Genomic DNA, 17,995 nt, shown 5'->3' with positions numbered 1-17,995 from the left:
GGGGGAGCTGCCCGAGGGCTAGAAACTCAGTGGTAACCATGTGCAGTAGAGTTTCAGCCAGCAGTTGGGAGCCCTGGATTCCTGGCCCAGCTGGACCTCTGATCAGCCCACACCCTCCTCAACATGCAGGTAGTAAAAGGAGGGGGTCCAATGCCTTCTCCTCTTCATCTCAGCATTTCTCTCACATGCAGCAAGTCTCTGCTCTGGACCGGACAGGTGGGTAAGTGCAAAGATGGCAGGAAGGCCAGGTACTGAGGGCGGGGGCACACCAGTGTCCACTGCAGTGTGGCTAGCGAGGGCCTCTATGAAGTGACCTTTCAGGCGAGAGTTGAGAGAGTGAGCCAAGCAGGTATCTGCGCAAGTGCCTTCTAGGAAGAGGGTCCTGAGATGGGAACGTGCCTGGCAAATTCCAGGGACTGTGTGTGCGTGAGCTGTTCATGAAGGTACGTGTACGTGTGCACGCCGGATGTGAGTGCCTGCACGTGTCTGCATGTGTGCTGTTTGTGCGAGGGTCTGTGTGTGTGTGTGCACGGGGGACATGTGTGCCTGTAGGCATGCGTGTGAGTGGCAAGTGTGTTGTTCGTGTAGGACTGTGTGTGCATGTGTACACGCAGGCCATGTGCATGGAGAACCTGTGGGCCGCTGTGAGGCCCAGCTCTTCCCCTGAGGTGGGAGTCATTGCAGGCACTTGAGAGGAGGGGTGACATCGTCAGACTTACCTCAAGTCCAGTGAGGGAGGTAAGTGTGGAAGGGGCTCCTGGGGGGACCTCACACCTCTGCATGGGCATGTGGCTGCTGCCCTGCTGCCACCCCCACTCATGGGTGGGTCTGGGCTCAGTGGTGCTCACCAAAGGCCTGTTCAGGAGGCAGGAGGCAGAGGGGTGCAAAGACGGGGGAGGGGCCCTGCAGTAGAGGGGGCAGGAGGCGGTGGGCTCAGCCCGGGCCCTGGACGATGTCTTGTGCCTGTAACTGTGAAAGAGCAGTCAGTCAGGAAGGAAGAGGGACTCAGTGGCGATCAGAATCACCCTATGCCCGGGCACAGTTCAGAGCACTCTGTAAATAATGCCCCAAATAATTAAAAAGAGATTGTGCACTCCCCCTCCTCCTGCCTCTGGGAAGGGATGTTCATCTGCAAATAAATTAAAACCAAATTCAGCAATTTGCATGACTCCAGCTCTCAGGCTGGCGGATGCCGCCAGCTCCCTTCAAGATGCCTATGGACCGTGGTTATGCTAATAAGGCGCTCCTGGCACATCCCTGCTGGGGCGTCTCCTCTGCTTTATCCACACTGATGAGGTGATTGGGGGACCATGAGGTTAAAGAGGCTCCCATTCATCTTTCTGTTGGGGTGGGGGCTGTGTGAACTGCTCACTGGTGGGTCTTGGGGTGGCCTCCAGAAGCCCCCGTTTACGTCTGAGGATGAAAAGGCTCCGGCTGATCCACGCGGCAGAAAGAGGTGCTGGCATTGAATGGGTTGATGTGACAGGACTTCACAAAGAAATAACAAGGCCATGCAAATTCAAGGTGGAATTACATTATGCAGTCTTGAAATATAAACAGATACCAGCCTGAGCCCTGCTTCTGCGGAGCTAAGCCATCATCTGAAGTCCCGAATTTGTGGCCCCTTGGGAGCCGCAGCCCTCCAGGAGAAGGGGCTGCCTCGGCGAGTACGAACAGGAGTCCTCACTCCAGGAGGGCCTGTGGGAGGCTGTGAGGTCCAGGCCTCCACAGTGGCCTCTGCCCAGGGCTAGCCAGTGGCAGTGGCTCTGGCCCAATTGCTGGCTGCCCCAGGCCAGGACATCTTGTACATGAAAGAAGCCGGGGGACTCCTGGGACCTAGAAGGCCATGTCCTCACTGTCATGAGGACAGGTCCCACCCATCTGCAGGCTCTCTGGGCGGCGGCCTCACCATGCTGAGAACTAGGGCACCCCGTATTGTCCTGGCAAAGGCCCAGGGCTCCGGCCAGCTTGCCACGAGTGACCTACACACAGAGCACTCTTTCCACAGGCTGTGACCTCCCCTATCCAGCAGCCAAAACCAATTACTGGTACCCAGTTATCAACTCTTCCTAGACAATGGACTCACAGGGGGGCACAGGAGCCCTGAGGCCTGCCTGGGAAGGGAGCTGGTCTAAGTGCTCTGAGCTGGGCGTAGAGGCAGGTTTATCACCTTCTCACCTGCTTGAAGGGGCAGAACCCTCTAGAACTCTGTGCCCCGCCAGGGAGCTGGAATTTGATCAGATGGAGCTGCTCCCCACTACCTGCCCAGGGAGGATTATCTGGGCAAACGTTGCTTTCAAGTTCTTGTTGGCAGGTAATAGAGGGCTGTAATAGTAACAGCCATTAATTATGAAGCACCTACTATGTGAAAGGCACTAAATTTCTGTCCTATTCATTCCATGTAAGCCGGGTGCCATTATTTGATTTTATAGACAAGGCAACTAAAAGTTGGTGAAATCAAGAAATTTGCTGAAATTCACAGTGTCGAGCAACTTGCACACGTTGGAATATAATCCTCCCCCTCCATCGTCATTACTACAATGGGACCTCCAGGTATTCATTTCCTTGGGCTGCCAGTTACATTCCCCATCAGTGGTCCTCAACCTGGACGAGCACTGCCCACTCCAAGGGGGTATTTTCATCACTGGAATGCCCAGGGAGTGCTCGTGGCATTTAGTGGTCAGGGCAGGAGATACAGAAAGTTCTGAATTACTTGGGAAGGTCTGTGCCCCCATCTTCACTTCGTAACCACAGTTGGCCACCCCAGCTCACACTGCCATGCTTTTGCACATGCCGTGCCCTCTGCCAAGAGGGACTTTCCCCAGCCAGCCTGACCCCCGGGCATGAACAGAGGAGGAGTTTGTACTTAGTCTCCAGGCAGCTGGGAACTGCTGCCAATCCTGGGCCTTGGTGAGGGCAGGGGAGCACCCAGTTGACTGTGGCCGAGGTGGCTGCCTGTGGCTTGCCTGGTCAGGCCCTTCTCCTGGACATTGAGCCTGGAAAAGAGGAGCTTTCTGGAAAGCACATGGCCTTTCCCAGCTGAGTTTTGCTGAGTAGCTGTGGTGTGGGCTCCAAGTCAACAAACTGCGCCAGGAAAGCCTTTCCAAGGAAAATTTCCACAAATCACTAAAGATTGCCAACTGGAAAATAAACAGAGCAACCTTCACCAAGGGCTCCCTGGGGATTCTTTGGTGTCTATGTGTGTATCTCATCGAAGCATCACAGTGCTGGGAGTAGATATGGGTAGATACATAGGACGGAAGTCCCATGATGAGGGCTTCCCCCTGGTGACCTCACCTAAATCTAAGCAGCTCCCAAAGGCCCCATCTCCTAATACCATCACATCAGGGGTTAGGGCTTTGACATGTGAATTTGGGGGGACACAAATATTCAGTCCATAACAATATGTGTGCAATGCTTCCTTACCCTCTGGCTGTCTCATTGGACTTCTCCAAGGAGCCAAAATGTGAGCAGGGCTTTGAAAGGCAGAGCAGGTCAGTGAGCTGGGCTGTGAGGTTAGGGCGATATCTCTTCCTTCTCCCCAAATCCACCACTTTTCCCAGTAGGTGAAACTCCTACTTTGGCTAGGGGAAACCCCTAGTTGCTCCCCGATCCCATCTCTGTCTAGGTGGACAGCCTCATGCCCACATGGGCCCTGGGCAGGGCTGAGCCATGCTGTTTGGAAGCCTGAGCTAAGCCACTTGGAGAGACCCGAGCGAGATATCCACCACCCCCCAGGCCCCAGCTGGTTCAGCCACCCCAGCCCAGGCTCCAGGTCTGTGAATGAAGTCTTCTTGAAGGCTCCAGCCCCAGCAGACAACTCATAGATATGGCCATTGAGCCTTCCCCAAACCACAGAAACAAGAGCCAATAAATGATTGTCGTCTTAACCATTACACTTGGGGTAGTTTGTTACGCAATAATAGACAACTGAAACAAATTGCAGCTGAAAGACTTCACTCCTTGCCACCCCGGTTCCTGAGTTCAGATAGTGACCGTTCAGATCATGAGGGACACCCAGTCAGGGCAAGACCCCATGCGCTGAGGCGGCCTTGGGTTCAGGCCTCAGCCTTGTCTCTGGTTGGCTGTGTGATGCGGTTGTTCTCGGTGTCAGAGGTGCCTTCCCCATCCTGCAGCCCGCCCGGGCAGGGCCCGTGAGCATCACTCCTGGAGCAGCCCAGGAACCATGTTCCCTGAGCCACGGCACTGCCCTTCTTCAGCAGGGTCTGTGGAAATGTGCTCGGCCTCGTGAGTAATCGGGGGACTGCAAACGAAAGCCAGGGTGCGACTCATCTTCCTGTTGATCAGATTGTCCAAATGAAGATGGATCCTAACTGCTGGCGACAGAGGAAGGACATACTGGGGGTCTCAGGTGCCGGGAGGTGAGCGATTTAGAGGGCAGTTTAGCAGCATCTATGAAAATACAACATGTCTGTTCCCCCCAGTTCAGCAACCCCACTTCTGAGTGTGTACCAGGGAAATAGCTGCACATGTTGCATGAAGAGGCATTGTCAGTGACTGTGAGCCCTGGAGACCTACCTCCTCTCCATTAGCCAGAGCAGCACGTCCTGCTCTGCACATGGGCCGCCGTCACCATATGTGGTATTTCATGCCTCAGCACGGATGACACACATAGACAGCATACATAGCACGAAAATGCAAACACGGAAAGGTATCTAAGACATATTGTTAAGAGAAAGAGCATTTGGCCCTGGCCAGTGTTGCTCAGTGGTTAGAGCCTCGGCCTGAGCACCGAAGGGTGGTGGGTTCAATTCCCGGCCAAGGGCACATACCTCGGTTTCGGGTTCACTCCCTGTCCCTGGTGAGGGGCGCATTCGGGAGGCAACCAGTCGATGTGTCTCTCTCACATCAATCTTTCTTTCTCTCTCTGTCTCCTCCCTCCCTCCTTTCTACTCTCTCTGAAAAGCAATGGAAAAAAAATATCCTCGGTGAAGATTAACAACAAAAAAAAGAGAGAGAGAAAGAGCATCTGTATGGTATGATATTTGTATAAACAGCCTCATAAAAAAACACTTTACAGAGGGAATTGTCATCCAGAGAGCTGAAGTCACTTGCCCAGGGCCAGGCAGCTAGAATGCAGCAGACACAATGCTAACCAGGCAGTCTGGCTTCAATCTGCGCCCCTACTACGTGCATAGGATAGAGGACGACGCACAAAACAAATATCTGAGGGCACCTGTGATGGTACTTATGCTCTGTTCAAAACCCAATCTCCCTTTTCCCGAGCAGCCAGGGGAAATAAACGCAGGGCCGTTTGAATTTCCTTTGTCAATCCTCTACACACCTGCCAAAGGGAGCATTGGCAGATTGTGCGAAGCGATGCATTTCTCCGCACAAATACCTCCTATTATCACGGAATCAATGGCCCTGGTGCACGGTTTGATAGCCCCACCTTTCTCAAGGGAAAGGAAGCTTTTGTGTGAAATTCCAACTCTCCCTTCACAAACAGCCGCCCCGCAAGACTGGCCAAAGGGGTGGATGGTGGATGCCCAGGTGGGCTCCGAAATTCTGTGGGAGGTTCTGGATGGGGGGAGAGCTAAGATTCTCATTTCACGGCAAACCCTGGGAAAAGAAGAGGGGTGTTTCTGAGGACCTGCAGACCTCCAGTGGCCCTTCCTGCAGCAAGACACCCCAGCATGGTGGTTAAGACTCAGACTGCCTGGGTTCAACTCCTGGGTCCACCAGTTATTGACGCTGTGATCTTGGGCCCATAACCTAATCTCTCTATGCTTCAGTCTCTTCATTCCTCAAACACAGACAGCAGTAAGGGTTCGTGAGGATTATATAGGGTGTTTCCCCGAAAATATATACAAAACATTGAATAATTATAAAGGCAGTGTTTGTTTATTAAATACTTTTCATTTTCAAAATTGAGCTATCAGGTGTTAAAGTGTGCATGGATTTTTTGGGGACACCCTGTATATACACATGGTCTTAAAATTTTTGGAAACTACTGAAAAGCACAAAGGAAAAAGTAAATCACTGACACTCCCATGACCCAGTGTTCTGTGTCTAACCACGTGCTTCTGTCCTCTCCTAATAAACATGTTAGACACGTGAGCTTCAGCGATACTTAGTAAAAGGGTTGGGTGCCCCGCCCCCCCCCCCCCAACTAGTACCACTGGGTGTTTGCATGTGGTCTAGGACATTCCCAGAAAGATTCAAGTCAAGCTCACCTTGGGGTCAGACACACGGGCCAGGTTCACGAGATAAATAGGCTAATGTTACATGTCTATTTGGCTGGGCTATGGTGCCCAATTGTTTGGTCAAACACTTATGGGGATGCTACCGTGAAGCTATTTTTTAAAGATGTGATTAACATTTAAATCAGTAGATTTAGAGTAGAGCCGATAACCCTCTGTAGTGTAGGTGGGCCTCCTCCAATCAGTTGAAGGCCTTAAGAACACAGACTGAGGTTTTCCCAGAAAAGGAGTCTGGCCTCAAGACTGCCACTGGGAACCCCTGCGTGGGGTTAGAGGCGGCACACCCAGGAGCAGCAGGGGCTTGGCTGGTGGGGGAGGGTCTGGCCACAGAGCTTCCATGGAGCCAGAGTGGCTGCACCCTGCTCCATGGTGGGGGGCCGGGGGACCCATGGGTGGGTCTGTGCAAGCCCAAAAGATGACACAAGAGCAGGTTGAAGAGGCGAGCGGAAGGCGGGCCTCTGGCTAGAGGTGACGGGGAGAACAGGAGCTCCCTACACGACGCAAGGCCCCCTACCTCCTTGCCCCGGAGGTCACTGCACCTCCCCTGGGACGCAGGATCGCATGCTTACACCAACTTGAGTTAAATCTCAGAGGACAGCTGTCATCACAGGGACAGAGAGGTGGATGGGGAAGCCGAGGAGAAAACAGCCCTCGCACCCTGGGAAGGGACTTTTCTCCTCCCTGTGGGTCCGGCAAGCTGGCCCGAAGGCCCGCGTCCCGCTTCAGGCCCCTTGGAGCCTGGAACAGGCCAACGCCTCCTAGCCCCTGGCTCTTCTCCAGCCTTCAGCACTGTTGGTGGGAGGTGAGGGAATGGGGACAGGCTAGTTTTGAGCTGTCATAACCTCAGCATCCCCCTCATTTGTACTACCCTGGGCGTCATCTCGTCCCAGGAACAGCCCAGCCGTGGAGGAGAGGAGACGACAGAAAGGAAGTGGATTCCACCCATGCCAGTGCCCCTGAGGGAGCTCAGGGGAACAGACCCGGGTGGAAGCACCCAGCTTCTGCCCCGTGTGCTGGGGCTTCTCAAACCCCTCCGTTCCCGACCACCCCAAGCCTCTTGCCCCGAGACTCCTGAAGTCTTCACCATTTGCCCAGTCACTCGACAAACTTCTGTTAAGAACCTGCTCTGTTCTAGGCACCCATGGTCGTGCCTTGTGCGGGGTCTTGCACATAGTGGGTCCCCAGTGCTTGTTGACTTTGAGTAGGAAGACACAACACAATGTTTCTGGGAAGTGGCGTCTACACCTGTTCTCACTTGACGCTCACTGTGTTCTCCACGGGAGGTGTTATTATTTCATTTTGCAGTAAGGGGATTGGGGGGAAGGTGAAGGGAGCGAGCTGTGCATCAGAGCCCCCCCCCCCCCCCCCCCCAGTATCCCAGTTTCTTGAACTCAGGCTGAGTTCTCCAGGGCCTGTGCCCACCTTCCGTGCGCCCTCCTGGGAAAGCTTGGAGCCCCACTAATTACATTCCTCAGATGCTTTCCCCTCGGATCCTAGCGACTACTAAGCCTTTAAACTCCCTGCACCAGCCCCACCTGTTGGAACCACTCCAGAGGCTGCCGCAGCGGCTCAGGGAACAGGCCTTACCTCCTGAGCCCCAGCCCAGCCCCAGGCTGGACCTGTCCCCACCGAGACCCACACTGCTCAGCCCTGCCTGACATTGGGCTCCCTGGGCCATCTCCTGAAACTCACCCATGCCCGCCCCGGCCCAGCCCGTGCCCTCGGCATCTGCATCCAGGTGGGTCCCAGCATGGCTTCATTTGCTGTCCTTGTTGTTTCGGAGTTTTTAAATGTTCTTTAGCACTTTATTTCAAATTTACAGGGAAGCTGGAAGAATGAAAGTATTCCCACACAGCCGTAGCCATGAGTCACCCATTATTTACCCGCTGACCGTCCGCTCTGCTGTCCTCTCCCTATGTATGTGTGTACACACCTGCGCGTCTGTATTTCTGAACCACTTAAAATAGGCTGGAAACCTGGTGTCCTCAGTACACATTTAGCCCTGCGCGTGTTTCCTAACAAGCTCTCTTACTTACCCACAGCGCAGTTACCCAGATGGGGAGTTGGACACTGATACAGCGCGATTATTTAATCAGGATCCGCACTGAACTCCCCATTGTCCCGTCAGGCTCCGGCCCCTGCACGAGCTCCCCAGATAATTAGGATACCGGAGGGGGGGGCACGACCGAGTGGGGGGCTGCAGTCCAGGCGAAGGCAGGGCGGGGAAAGGCATTAACCCCTTCTCTGCCGGCTGGAGCGGAGCTTGGCCCCCGGGTGCCAGGGAAGAGCGGCTGCCCGGCACCCGCTATAAATAACCTGGAGGGGGCGGGCCGCGGGGCGGTGTCACCGCCGCTGGGGGGGGGCAGGGAGAACACCCCGAGCCCTGAGCCTCACCTTCGCCCGCTCCCGGGTGGGGAAGGCGGGGTCCCACTGGCTGTGGCCGGGGCGGGGCGGGCGGGACGGCACGCGGGCCCCGGGAGGCGCGCCCCTCCGACCGCGGCGGGCATGGGGGGTCCCGCGGGGCCCTCGCGCCTCCGGCACGTCCCGCACCCGCTGCTCTGCCTGCTCTGCCTCCTCCCGCAGCTGCTCGAAGTAAGTGCGGGCGGCGGGGTCGCGTCTCGGGCGGGGCGGGGCGGGGCGGGGCGGGGGGCGCGCGCTCAGCTCCTGGGCCGCGCGCGCGAAGGGGGCGCTGGGCGGGGGCCGGGGCGGGGTTGGGGGTTCCTGTGTGCGACGGTGGGTGTGGATCTCCTGCCTGGATGAGGGTCAGGTGGAGCAGAGAGGAAGCTAACAGCAGCCAGGGTAGGGCAGAGAGGCCTGCGGAGGATGGCACACCGGCTGGCCCCCGAGTGTCCCACGGTCCCCTCCTCAGTGCAGAAATTCCTCACCCCCTGTGCATCCTGTCCCCTCCCCTGAGGACCCCCCTCCACCTCCTCCTGCAGGAGGCTCAAGTCCCTTCCTCATTCCCCCTCGCCCCTGCCTGGCCCTCCCCCTAACCACCAAGTAGCAGCCCCCATCACCTGTGGCCCTGTCCCCATCACCTGTGGCCCTGTCCCCATCACCTGTGGCCCTGTCCCCAACACCTGTGGCCCTGTCCCCACCCTCCTCTTAGTGCCTGAAACCAGGCAGCCCCCCCCACCACCACCACCAAATGAGCAGTGGGGCCAAGGGAGTCCTGGAAGGACCAGCCTGCCGAAGGTTTCTCGGAGCTGTGGGTGCCCTGGCCCAGAGTCAGGGTCTGCGGATGGGAGCGGGGGCTGAGAGGGCAGAGAGGAGCTGTAGAGAAAGACCAGCAGCAGAAGCAGGAGGGGCTGGGCGGCCTGGTTCTCAGGGCAGGACTCGCACTCCGACCCTCTCCGCACTTTATAATGAAAAACCTGAGGCTCAGAGAGGGAGGGCAGCCTGTCCTAGGCCACACTTTTCATAAAGAGCCACCACATTAAAAGGATTCAGAGGGCCAAGAGGAGCCAGGAGGCCACACGCTGTGGGGACAGAGCCAGGCTGGGAGTCAGGAGGCCTGGCCCCATGCCGACTCCGCTGTACACCAGCCTTGCCGAGAAGGGTGGGCACCATGCTGAGGTATGCTCAGTGCCCCCAAGGAGACGGCCCCTAGACCTGCCAAATCCTCTTGAAGACACTGTCGGCTATATTGGGATGGGTGGAGGCATGGAGTGGGTTCACTACCACTCCCGCCCCCAAGACCCCCCAAGTTCTGGGCTTTGAGCTCTTTTCACCTCCTATCCTACTTCCTGGGATAGGTGCCCTCCAAGAAAGCCAGTGTCAGGACCTGGGCTGCCCCTTGACCCTCCCCTCTGGGTCAGATGGATAGATGGAGAGGGCTTCTGCTTGCTACTCCAGAGCCAGGCCGGGCAGAGGGGGTCTACGGGAGGGGACCCTGGGTTCTGGGAACATCAGAACCAGAACCTCGGAGACAACAGTCTGCAGTCCCCTTAGAGTCACCCAGGCCCTGCCTTAGCCCCTGGAAGATCCCAGCCTGAGGCTGGAGACTAGTTACTTGCCCAGAGTTACTGAGGATGTAACCAGCCAGACAGGAACTAAACCGAGGTCTCCCCGGCCCCAGAGCGCAGGCCTCTTTGCTCTGTGCGTCGTGGTAATGGGACTTAGTTCTGGGTCCTCGTTGAACCATTCAGAGGCTTCTGCTCACTGCGAAATGAGAACATGAGCAGGCGGTGGGGTGGAAAGGCGGCTCAGAGGGACCTGGTTTTCCGCTCTCATTTATTCAACCAGTGTTGAAGCAGGACCTCACATGGTGGGGACACGGGGAGAAACCCCAGCCCATGCCTCCTGCCCTATGGAGGCGATAGCCTAGAGGGAGACACTGGCAGGAAGAAAATGATGGCAAAGAATTGAATATTTTACAAACTCTGCTAACTACGAAAGAAGTGTATGTGGGAATGAGAGCCTCTGGCAGGATTTGGGGAGGTGCGGTAGAAGGTGGGAAGGATGGCAGGGGTGGAGATGAGGTGATCGTAGGGGAAAGGAAGCAGCGGGGAAGTCCGAGGTGCCCCAACCCTAAGGAGAGAGGGTGTGAGGCTGCAGGGGGACGTGCTGGGTCCTGGTGGGCTCTGATTTCTATCCCAAGGCCAGGGAGTTGTGTAAGCAGGGGGGTAGGGGGGCTGATCTGATTTGCAGTTGGGAAAGTTCCAGCCCGTGGCTGAATGGGGAGGACCTCCTGGCCCAGCCCACACTGCAAGAGCCTAGAGGACCCCAGCCTTGAACCTGGCGCCCCCCGGTTGCCCTCTGAGGCCTTCGGGAAGCTGCTTGGAGAGGCGGTGCTGTGATTCTGGTGCACTGGCCCTGCACCGTGTGTCCCTCTGTGCGTTACTAAAACCCCAGGAAGGCGGGACAGTTCTTTATAGCCCTAAACGGAGGTCAAGTGAGGCTAATGAATATGGCTGCTGTGTTCTGAAACCCTGGATCCCACCCTTTTGAGCTACTGGCCTCTGGCTGGCCCTGAGGAGTCACCAGCCTCTCTCGGCTGAGTCTAGCCCCTCTGACCTCAGGGCAGCAAGATGCTCCCCCTTCCCAGGGTCTTGAAACAGTGCTTCTGTGGGAGCCACCTGTCCTGAGAAGGCTCAGCCAAGAAAGAAGTCCCTGCAGGCGCCAGAAGCCCGAACCCTCCCTAACCCGCACAGCCTCCCCAAGGCCAAAGCCAGGGCCCTGCACACACACTCCCAGGGTCTGCGGGGCAGGAATCTCAAGGGCCGTTTTGCCAGAAGCTAATTCATCTAGCGATTTCCCCCAAATTAACTGCTTTCTGGGTGTGTTCTAACCTGACCTGCTAATTTTTTCCTCTCTGTTTTTGCTATTTTGTTGATATTTAAGTAATTTTTGAAAAGCAGTTTGTCTGAGGGCACCGCTTACCTAATTTTGCATTCCTAGTAAGAGTTGGATTCGCAGGATTGGGGAACTATTCTGTATCCTCTTAGCTGTCATTTTCTCCTTTATCTCGTTTTAACCATGCCCAGCAATCCTCTGCTGATTTGTCTACAGTCGCTTTATTCAAACTTTGATTTTTTTAAGATGTCATTTTGAATCCACTGGAGGGAAGGACAGATTATTTAATAAGCTGTTTTGCTTATTCTGTTGTGCAGCTACACAGGGCTTCCCGTGTGCTCGCGAGGCACTGGTAGCAGCACTGACATACATTATCTACTGTAAACTTCACAGCAGCCCCAGGAAATAAGACCACCCCCATTTCACAAATGAGGAAGCTGCGGCCAGGTCACATGCCCAAGGTCACTGGGCTGGCAAGTGGCAGGGCCAGGATTCAAACCAGGCAGCCCCACTCCAGATTCCCTTCACTTAAGGAAAGTTTCATCTTACTGTGATTTAATTTGAATGTTGCGTTCCTGTTAGGACACTTAAATGCCAAAACAATCCAGAAAAGGGTGACTTTTCAGCAAACTGGACATTAGATGAGTTGCTAATTAAGGAGATAATTTTAGACCTAGTGTCCTGATATAGGGCCTCCTGCTGGCCAGCTCCCTCTCCCTTTTCTGGGTTGAGATATTTCCTCCCTCCTTCCCCTGTCCTCTCCCCCACCCCAGACACCTGTGTGCAGGGCCCAGGGCTTGGCACAGGTAAGGGGAGATGGCCCCGAGAGAGGGAGCCACAGACTTTCGGAGACGGCAGAGCACACAATGAAGGGAGGCCTGGACGTTTCTCCAGGCTAGTGGGAGGCTAAATTAGGACTGCAAGGGAGAGGGGGCATCTTGGGAAAAGGGACCTTTGAGAACAGGCTCAGGGATGGGAGAGCCCGCTGAAAGCTGCTGAGGGGTTCTGGGGTCTGCACTCAAGGTCTGGCACCTGATAAGTTAGAACAAAATATCTAAGGTTTCTTCCCCTTCCAGGAAGCCTGCCAGTTGCTCTAGAAAGAATTACCTGCTTCCTTCCTATGACTTCCCATCCATCACCCTCTGTCTCAGGCAGCCTCAGCCCAGTACTGCCTACTGCGTCCTCTTGCCTGTCCTGGGCCCAGACGGCCTCCTCCTCAGTTCTCGCCCCCTTTCTCTACCCTCCTCTCTCCCCGTTCTCCCCCTCTCATCTCCCCTTCCCCTCCTTCCCTTCTTGGAGGGGGCAGAGCCTGCTGAAACCAGTGAATGAAAGAACCACGGGGAGGAATCCTCTCCCTCCCAGGAGTCCGCTCTGACCTTGGACGGAGAAGGAGGCTGCGGGAGGGGCTCGCCCCCTTCCCCTCTGCTTACTGGCAGCCTGGCTGCAGGACCTGTGGTCCCGTAAATCTCCCAGGCTTAGACCAGGGGCTAAATTTAGATGAAGCTTTGTCGCCAGGCCAGAGGGGAGCATTAGGCTCGGCCAGACCCCCTGGCTCCAAGGAAGTGGCACCTTTGGGGCCTGCCTGGCCCCTAGGGCACAGGTTCTGCCTGGACGGGGCCCAAGGTGGAGGAAGAGCAGCTGGTGTCTTGGCTCTGACCCGCTGCCTCCTCCCCCTGCCAGGGCCTCTCTCCTGCCCTCTTCTAAGGTGAGGGCTTCCGGTTCCAGGCACAGAGGCTTGGACCAGGACCCGGGCTGGCCTCAAAGTGAAAATTCAGAAAGAAGGAAACTTGACAAGCAGGAAGAGCCCAGAGCCTGAGCTCCCAGAACTGCGGTAAGGACGCAGCTCTGCCTGGCTGAGAGAACCGTCCATCCAGTCGGCCAACAAGCGTTTATTGAGCACCTACTATGTGCTGGGCTCTGGACTGGGAACAGGGGTGAGGGGCGGGAGTATCCGTGGACCACAGGCCTTGGCTTCCTCTCCCAGGACCAGCTCTTCCATGTGTATCTGACTAAGTCATAACCTCCCAGACCGTCTGTCCAATCCTGCCTCTGCCTCTAACCTGCTGTGTGGCCCTGGGAGTTGACTTCATTCCTGCAACAGTTGCTACATCTGTAAAATGGGTTTATTTACAGCTACCTCGGAGGCTATCGAGAGAATTCTGTCTCTCCCTTTCCTTTCCTCTCTCTGAAAATCAATAAAAGTATATTTTTAAAAAAGAGAGAGGGAGAATTAAATAAGCTATTTAGTGCTGTGTCCAGTACACAGGAAGTGCCGGCTTCACACCAAACAAGCCTCTGCTCCCCACCTGTGCGGGTGCACCTTTGGGGCCCTGGGTCCAGGGGGGGTGCTGAGGGCTAAGGGGATCCACACTGGCTGCAGAGTTGGGGAAGGAGGGTCGCAGGGTTTCTAGGAAGCTTTTCTGGAGAAGGACTTGAGCTGGGCTGTGGGACTCCCCACGGTGGGCCTTGAACCCCACCTCTGAGCTCTGAGTGGACCTCCTAGTCTTTGACAAGGGCCACCACTTAACACGTGCCTTCTGTGAGCTGGGTCTTGATACAGTACTTTGTTTGAGTCACACCAAAACCCCTAGGGGGGGGTGTATTGTCCCATTTTAAATATGAGCAGACCAAGGCTCGTAGGAGTTAAGTAACTTGGCCAAGGCCACCGAGCTAAGCAGCAGCTCCCCAGAGCCGTGGACACAGGGACGTGTAGTCTCCCCTCCCGGAGAGCTCATGGCCCAGGCCTTGCTAATTATTCACACTGCGGCCCGCTTTCCCTGGCCCCCTGTGCTTCCTGAGGGCATGGCCTCCTCCTCATCACGCTCCCTGCCCACCAGCCGCTCCACCCCAAGTGGGCACCTCCAGGGTGTGCTGTGGGTTTGCACTGAGTCGATCCACCAGCGAGCCCCTTGAAGAGCGTGAGCGTCTTTGGCTGTGCCCTTACTGGACCAGCGGACAAGTCACAGGAGATGGAGCCAGATCTGGGGGTCACTCCAAAACCACCCCTGACCCGCTCGCACATGGTTCCCAGGCCCTAACAGCAAGCATGGTGCTGAGCACAGCGGCCCCGTGCTTTGCCCAGCAAGGAGACTCAGCCACAGCCTCAGATCGCAGCGTCTGAAGCAGGGACAGCCCCTGCACCCTGCATTGTGGGTGAGGGTTGGCAGATCCGGTGCAGTGAGTGCCTGTAAATGCCATCCCTGCAGCCCTAGGTTGGGGGGCTGCAGCGCTCTCCCATCTGACCAGAGGCGGTGATTAGTTAGGAGCTCCAGGCCAGCCTGGCGAGGCTGAGCGAGTGGCCTGCAGCCCCATCACAGGAAATAGACTGAGCCCCATGTAGGGAATGTGATGTTTGAGGGCTATCGAATCCTGGCCCTGGGGACATCCTGGGATAAACATTGACCCAGTTGTCAGAAAGGGAACATCTGACAGGCAGGGGGAAAGGGAAGGGCAACCCACTGGTGGAGCAGTGGCTTCTAGAATCCTAGAATCAGTTACGTCAAGGTTGGGAGGGGAGCAAAAGTCATCCTCCATCTACACACACGCACACACATGTGCACACAACTCGTGCACATGCATTGGCCACAGAGCAGGAAAAGTGGTAGTCTTGAGAGAAAGAGTGCTGAGGATTAGTATTCGAGAGTGCATTGCTCTCTGTCAGTCTCACACCATGAATTTTCTAGCCTCTCAGCCTTTGCACATGCTGTGCTCTCTACCCAGGATGCCCTGCCTGGCACTGCCCTTATCAGTTGGGCGAACTCCTACTCAACCTTCAAAGCCCACATCAACATGACCACCTTTGTGACACTACCCCATTCCTTCCTAGCAAATTGTACATGCTATAACAAGTTGGTCACCCATCCATCCTTCCCACCAGAAGCTAGTCCCCTGAAGCACAGATAATCATACCTACTTTACCCCTCCATGCCCAGCACCCACTCTCATGAGTTTTTCAGGAGATGGGGTCCTGGGTGGTTTTTATCTTTTGGATGGGTTGCCATTGTTGCAACCACCACACGTCTGTTCTCTGGTGAGTGCTCACACTGGCACAGTGGTCCCTTTTTCTCTACTCATCCTCTGGTTGTCCCCAAAGTGCTGCCTCTTCCAGGAAGCCTCCCTTGTCTTCCCATGTCCAGGTTAAGTGTCTCTTGCATGTGTGAATCTAACACCTTTGGCAACTGCTTGTTTACTTGTGACAGTGTGAAACACCCACTCTCCCCTGCTCCCTTCTGCACCTTCTAAATCTAGAGGATCCCTACCTGGCCTGAGACTACCCAAGTACATCCACTGGCTTCCCCAGCCAGGGCCAGGCACACAGTAGGTGTCCTACAAATATTTATTGGGCAAATGAACTGCTGGTGATCTCTACCTGGCTTTGCTGGCAGAAGGACACAGGTACAGGAGTGCATCCCAGCCTGCGGAGGAGACCTCTGGGGGCTGAGGGATGCACAGAGCAGGTTCCTATCTCAGAGGTCAAGCTGTACGGGACCAATTCTGGGGACGGGGTTCCAGACCTGGCCAGGCTGCTATTCTGCTGTTTGGCCTTGGGCATTTTCCGCCTCAGTTTCCCCCTCTGTACACCACAGGTGAGAGGAGTAAGGGATGAATGACAGAACAGGGCAGAGGACAGACGTGTGCTGTCAACAGCTACCCAGGACCTCACCTGTCACCCTCGCCCCTCCTGTTTCCTAGGCATCTGGAGACCAGCACCCGTGGGCGTTACTGGAGCAGTACTGCCACACCGTCACCACCCTTGCCAACTTCTCAGGTATGCCAGCTGCCTGCCAGCACCATAGGGTGGACCCAGGGATGAGCGTGGGTCCCAGAGCGGTGCGGGCATTCCTGGCAGAGGGAACAGCACGTGCAAAGGTGCAGAGGTCCAGGGACTGACAAGCTGTTCCAAGGGGCATCTCAAGTTGAGCAGGAGGGAGAAGATGGGAGATAAATGGTCATGAAGAATGTCCTTTGTGGTGCTAGAGAGCTGGGCTCCATCCTGAGGGCCATCGGGAGCCACCCTTGCGAGTGACATGATCACCGGCCCAGTCCGGCTTCTGCAGACATGAGGATGGCCTGGGACGGGTCGGCGCGGGGAATTCCCTTTCCTCCTCTAGGCTTCCCTCTGCCTATCTCTCTGTAAATGAAAATGTGGGATCGGAAGTTTGCAGAGGGCCCTTGCTGGCCCCACAGTCTGGTCCAGGGTTCAGCATAAAACACCAGGCCATCCCCCCTGTGCCCGGGTGGGTAGGCGGGCTGGAGTGGGGGCACTGTCCCCAGTGTCACAGGGCAAGAGTGGAGTACCTCCTGGCCTCACCCGAGTCAACCGCACAGCTGTGTCCCAGCTCTGCACACCCCTGTCTTTTCAGTCTGGCTGCACACAGCCCCTTAGAGAGGCAAAGACAGACTGTCCCCTTACACCCTGTTTTCCAGTTGACGTTGGATGGGTGGTCGGGTGAATGAGTGTGTGACACCGTGAAAACATGTGACTGTGTGTGACGCCGTGTGTGTTTTCACCGTGCTCTGCATGCCTACTTGATGCCAGGCGTTAGGCTGTGACCAGAGGCGCATGCTGAGTGTCTGAGCTTGCCCGGAACTGGTCACTGCCTCTGCAGCTGACACCCGAGGTGAGCCAGAGGCACCTGCCCCGCCCCGTGCTGCCTGTGACACACAGGTGTCCTCCCCAGCACCTGTCACATTTCCCCGAACTTGCGTGCAGCCTGTCCCACCAGCCTGGGGCACACACTGTCCCAATTACCTCTCCCCCTGGCTTCCATCCCAGGGGCCACCCATCTACCTCTGCTTCCTTAAATAGTAAAAAGGCCCAGACCTTATTTATTTGTAGTTGGATTTAATCTAATTGAAAGACATCTTAGCTCTTGACAATTTCCTCCCATTTACCTATTTTCAAACAGTAAAGTGAGCTGTAAAAACAATTTGTTCCAAAGCTGCTACCTTTCTGTTCCCTCTCTGTCACACCCAGAATAAGACAATTGTGCCTCTAATAATGAGATCCGTGAAGAAACAGCCCTGCGTCCCGGAAACCAGGGGACCTTGGATCTGCGGGGCTCTACTCAGACCCCAACTGGCCAGTCAAGATGCAGAATGGCCTTTGGCTCTGTCACTGAAAGGGTCACTCCCAAGAAGAGCCTTTATCACATGTACTCTGCCAATTGAGAGCAGTCCAGTCACCCAGGCCAGCCTTCCATCCTGCAGAAAACGGCATGTGAGATGCAGTTTGGCCTCTGTCATTGGGCGCTCGCCACCCCTGACATAGCTGCTTCCCCTGAGTGGTGGCTCCAGTGATGGGCAGCTAATAACTTAGCTTCACTTCTCCCTTTCCTCTGCACCGAGGTCAGTGTATGGAGGGCCCTCCCCGGTGCCTGAAGGAGACTATTTCTCAGCGAAGACAAGGGCTGATGTGCCAGCCACCCTCTAGCCTATGTGGGGTCCTGGGAGGCAAGGCTAAGTCTGGGACTGGG

The 17,995-nt window shown here is 55.8% G+C and overlaps 1 protein-coding gene across 2 annotated transcripts in view; it reads left to right on the top strand.

Moving 5' to 3' along the window:
* Positions 1–8,729: 8,729 nt before the first annotated feature.
* The window catches only part of CRHR2 (corticotropin releasing hormone receptor 2), a 28,812-nt gene continuing 19,546 nt past the window's right edge, over positions 8,730–17,995 (top strand). The window contains exons 1-3 of one of the 2 annotated variants that reach the window (XM_087821433.1): positions 8,730–8,816; positions 12,579–12,606; positions 16,222–16,287. In XM_087821433.1, the coding sequence (XP_087677559.1) occupies positions 8,730–8,816; positions 12,579–12,606; positions 16,222–16,287 (181 nt within the window). Of the gene's footprint in view, positions 8,817–10,722; positions 10,744–12,578; positions 12,607–16,211; positions 16,288–17,995 lie in introns of both variants that reach the window. The other variant, XM_087821432.1, reaches the window with a different exon arrangement.

Source organism: Miniopterus natalensis, chromosome 10 (genome assembly GCF_054644295.1).
Source record: "Miniopterus natalensis isolate mMinNat1 chromosome 10, mMinNat1.hap1, whole genome shotgun sequence".
NCBI lineage: Eukaryota > Metazoa > Chordata > Mammalia > Chiroptera > Miniopteridae > Miniopterus > Miniopterus natalensis.
The sequence above is the reverse complement of the archived record's forward strand: the minus strand, read 5'-3'. Positions and strand labels throughout refer to the sequence as shown.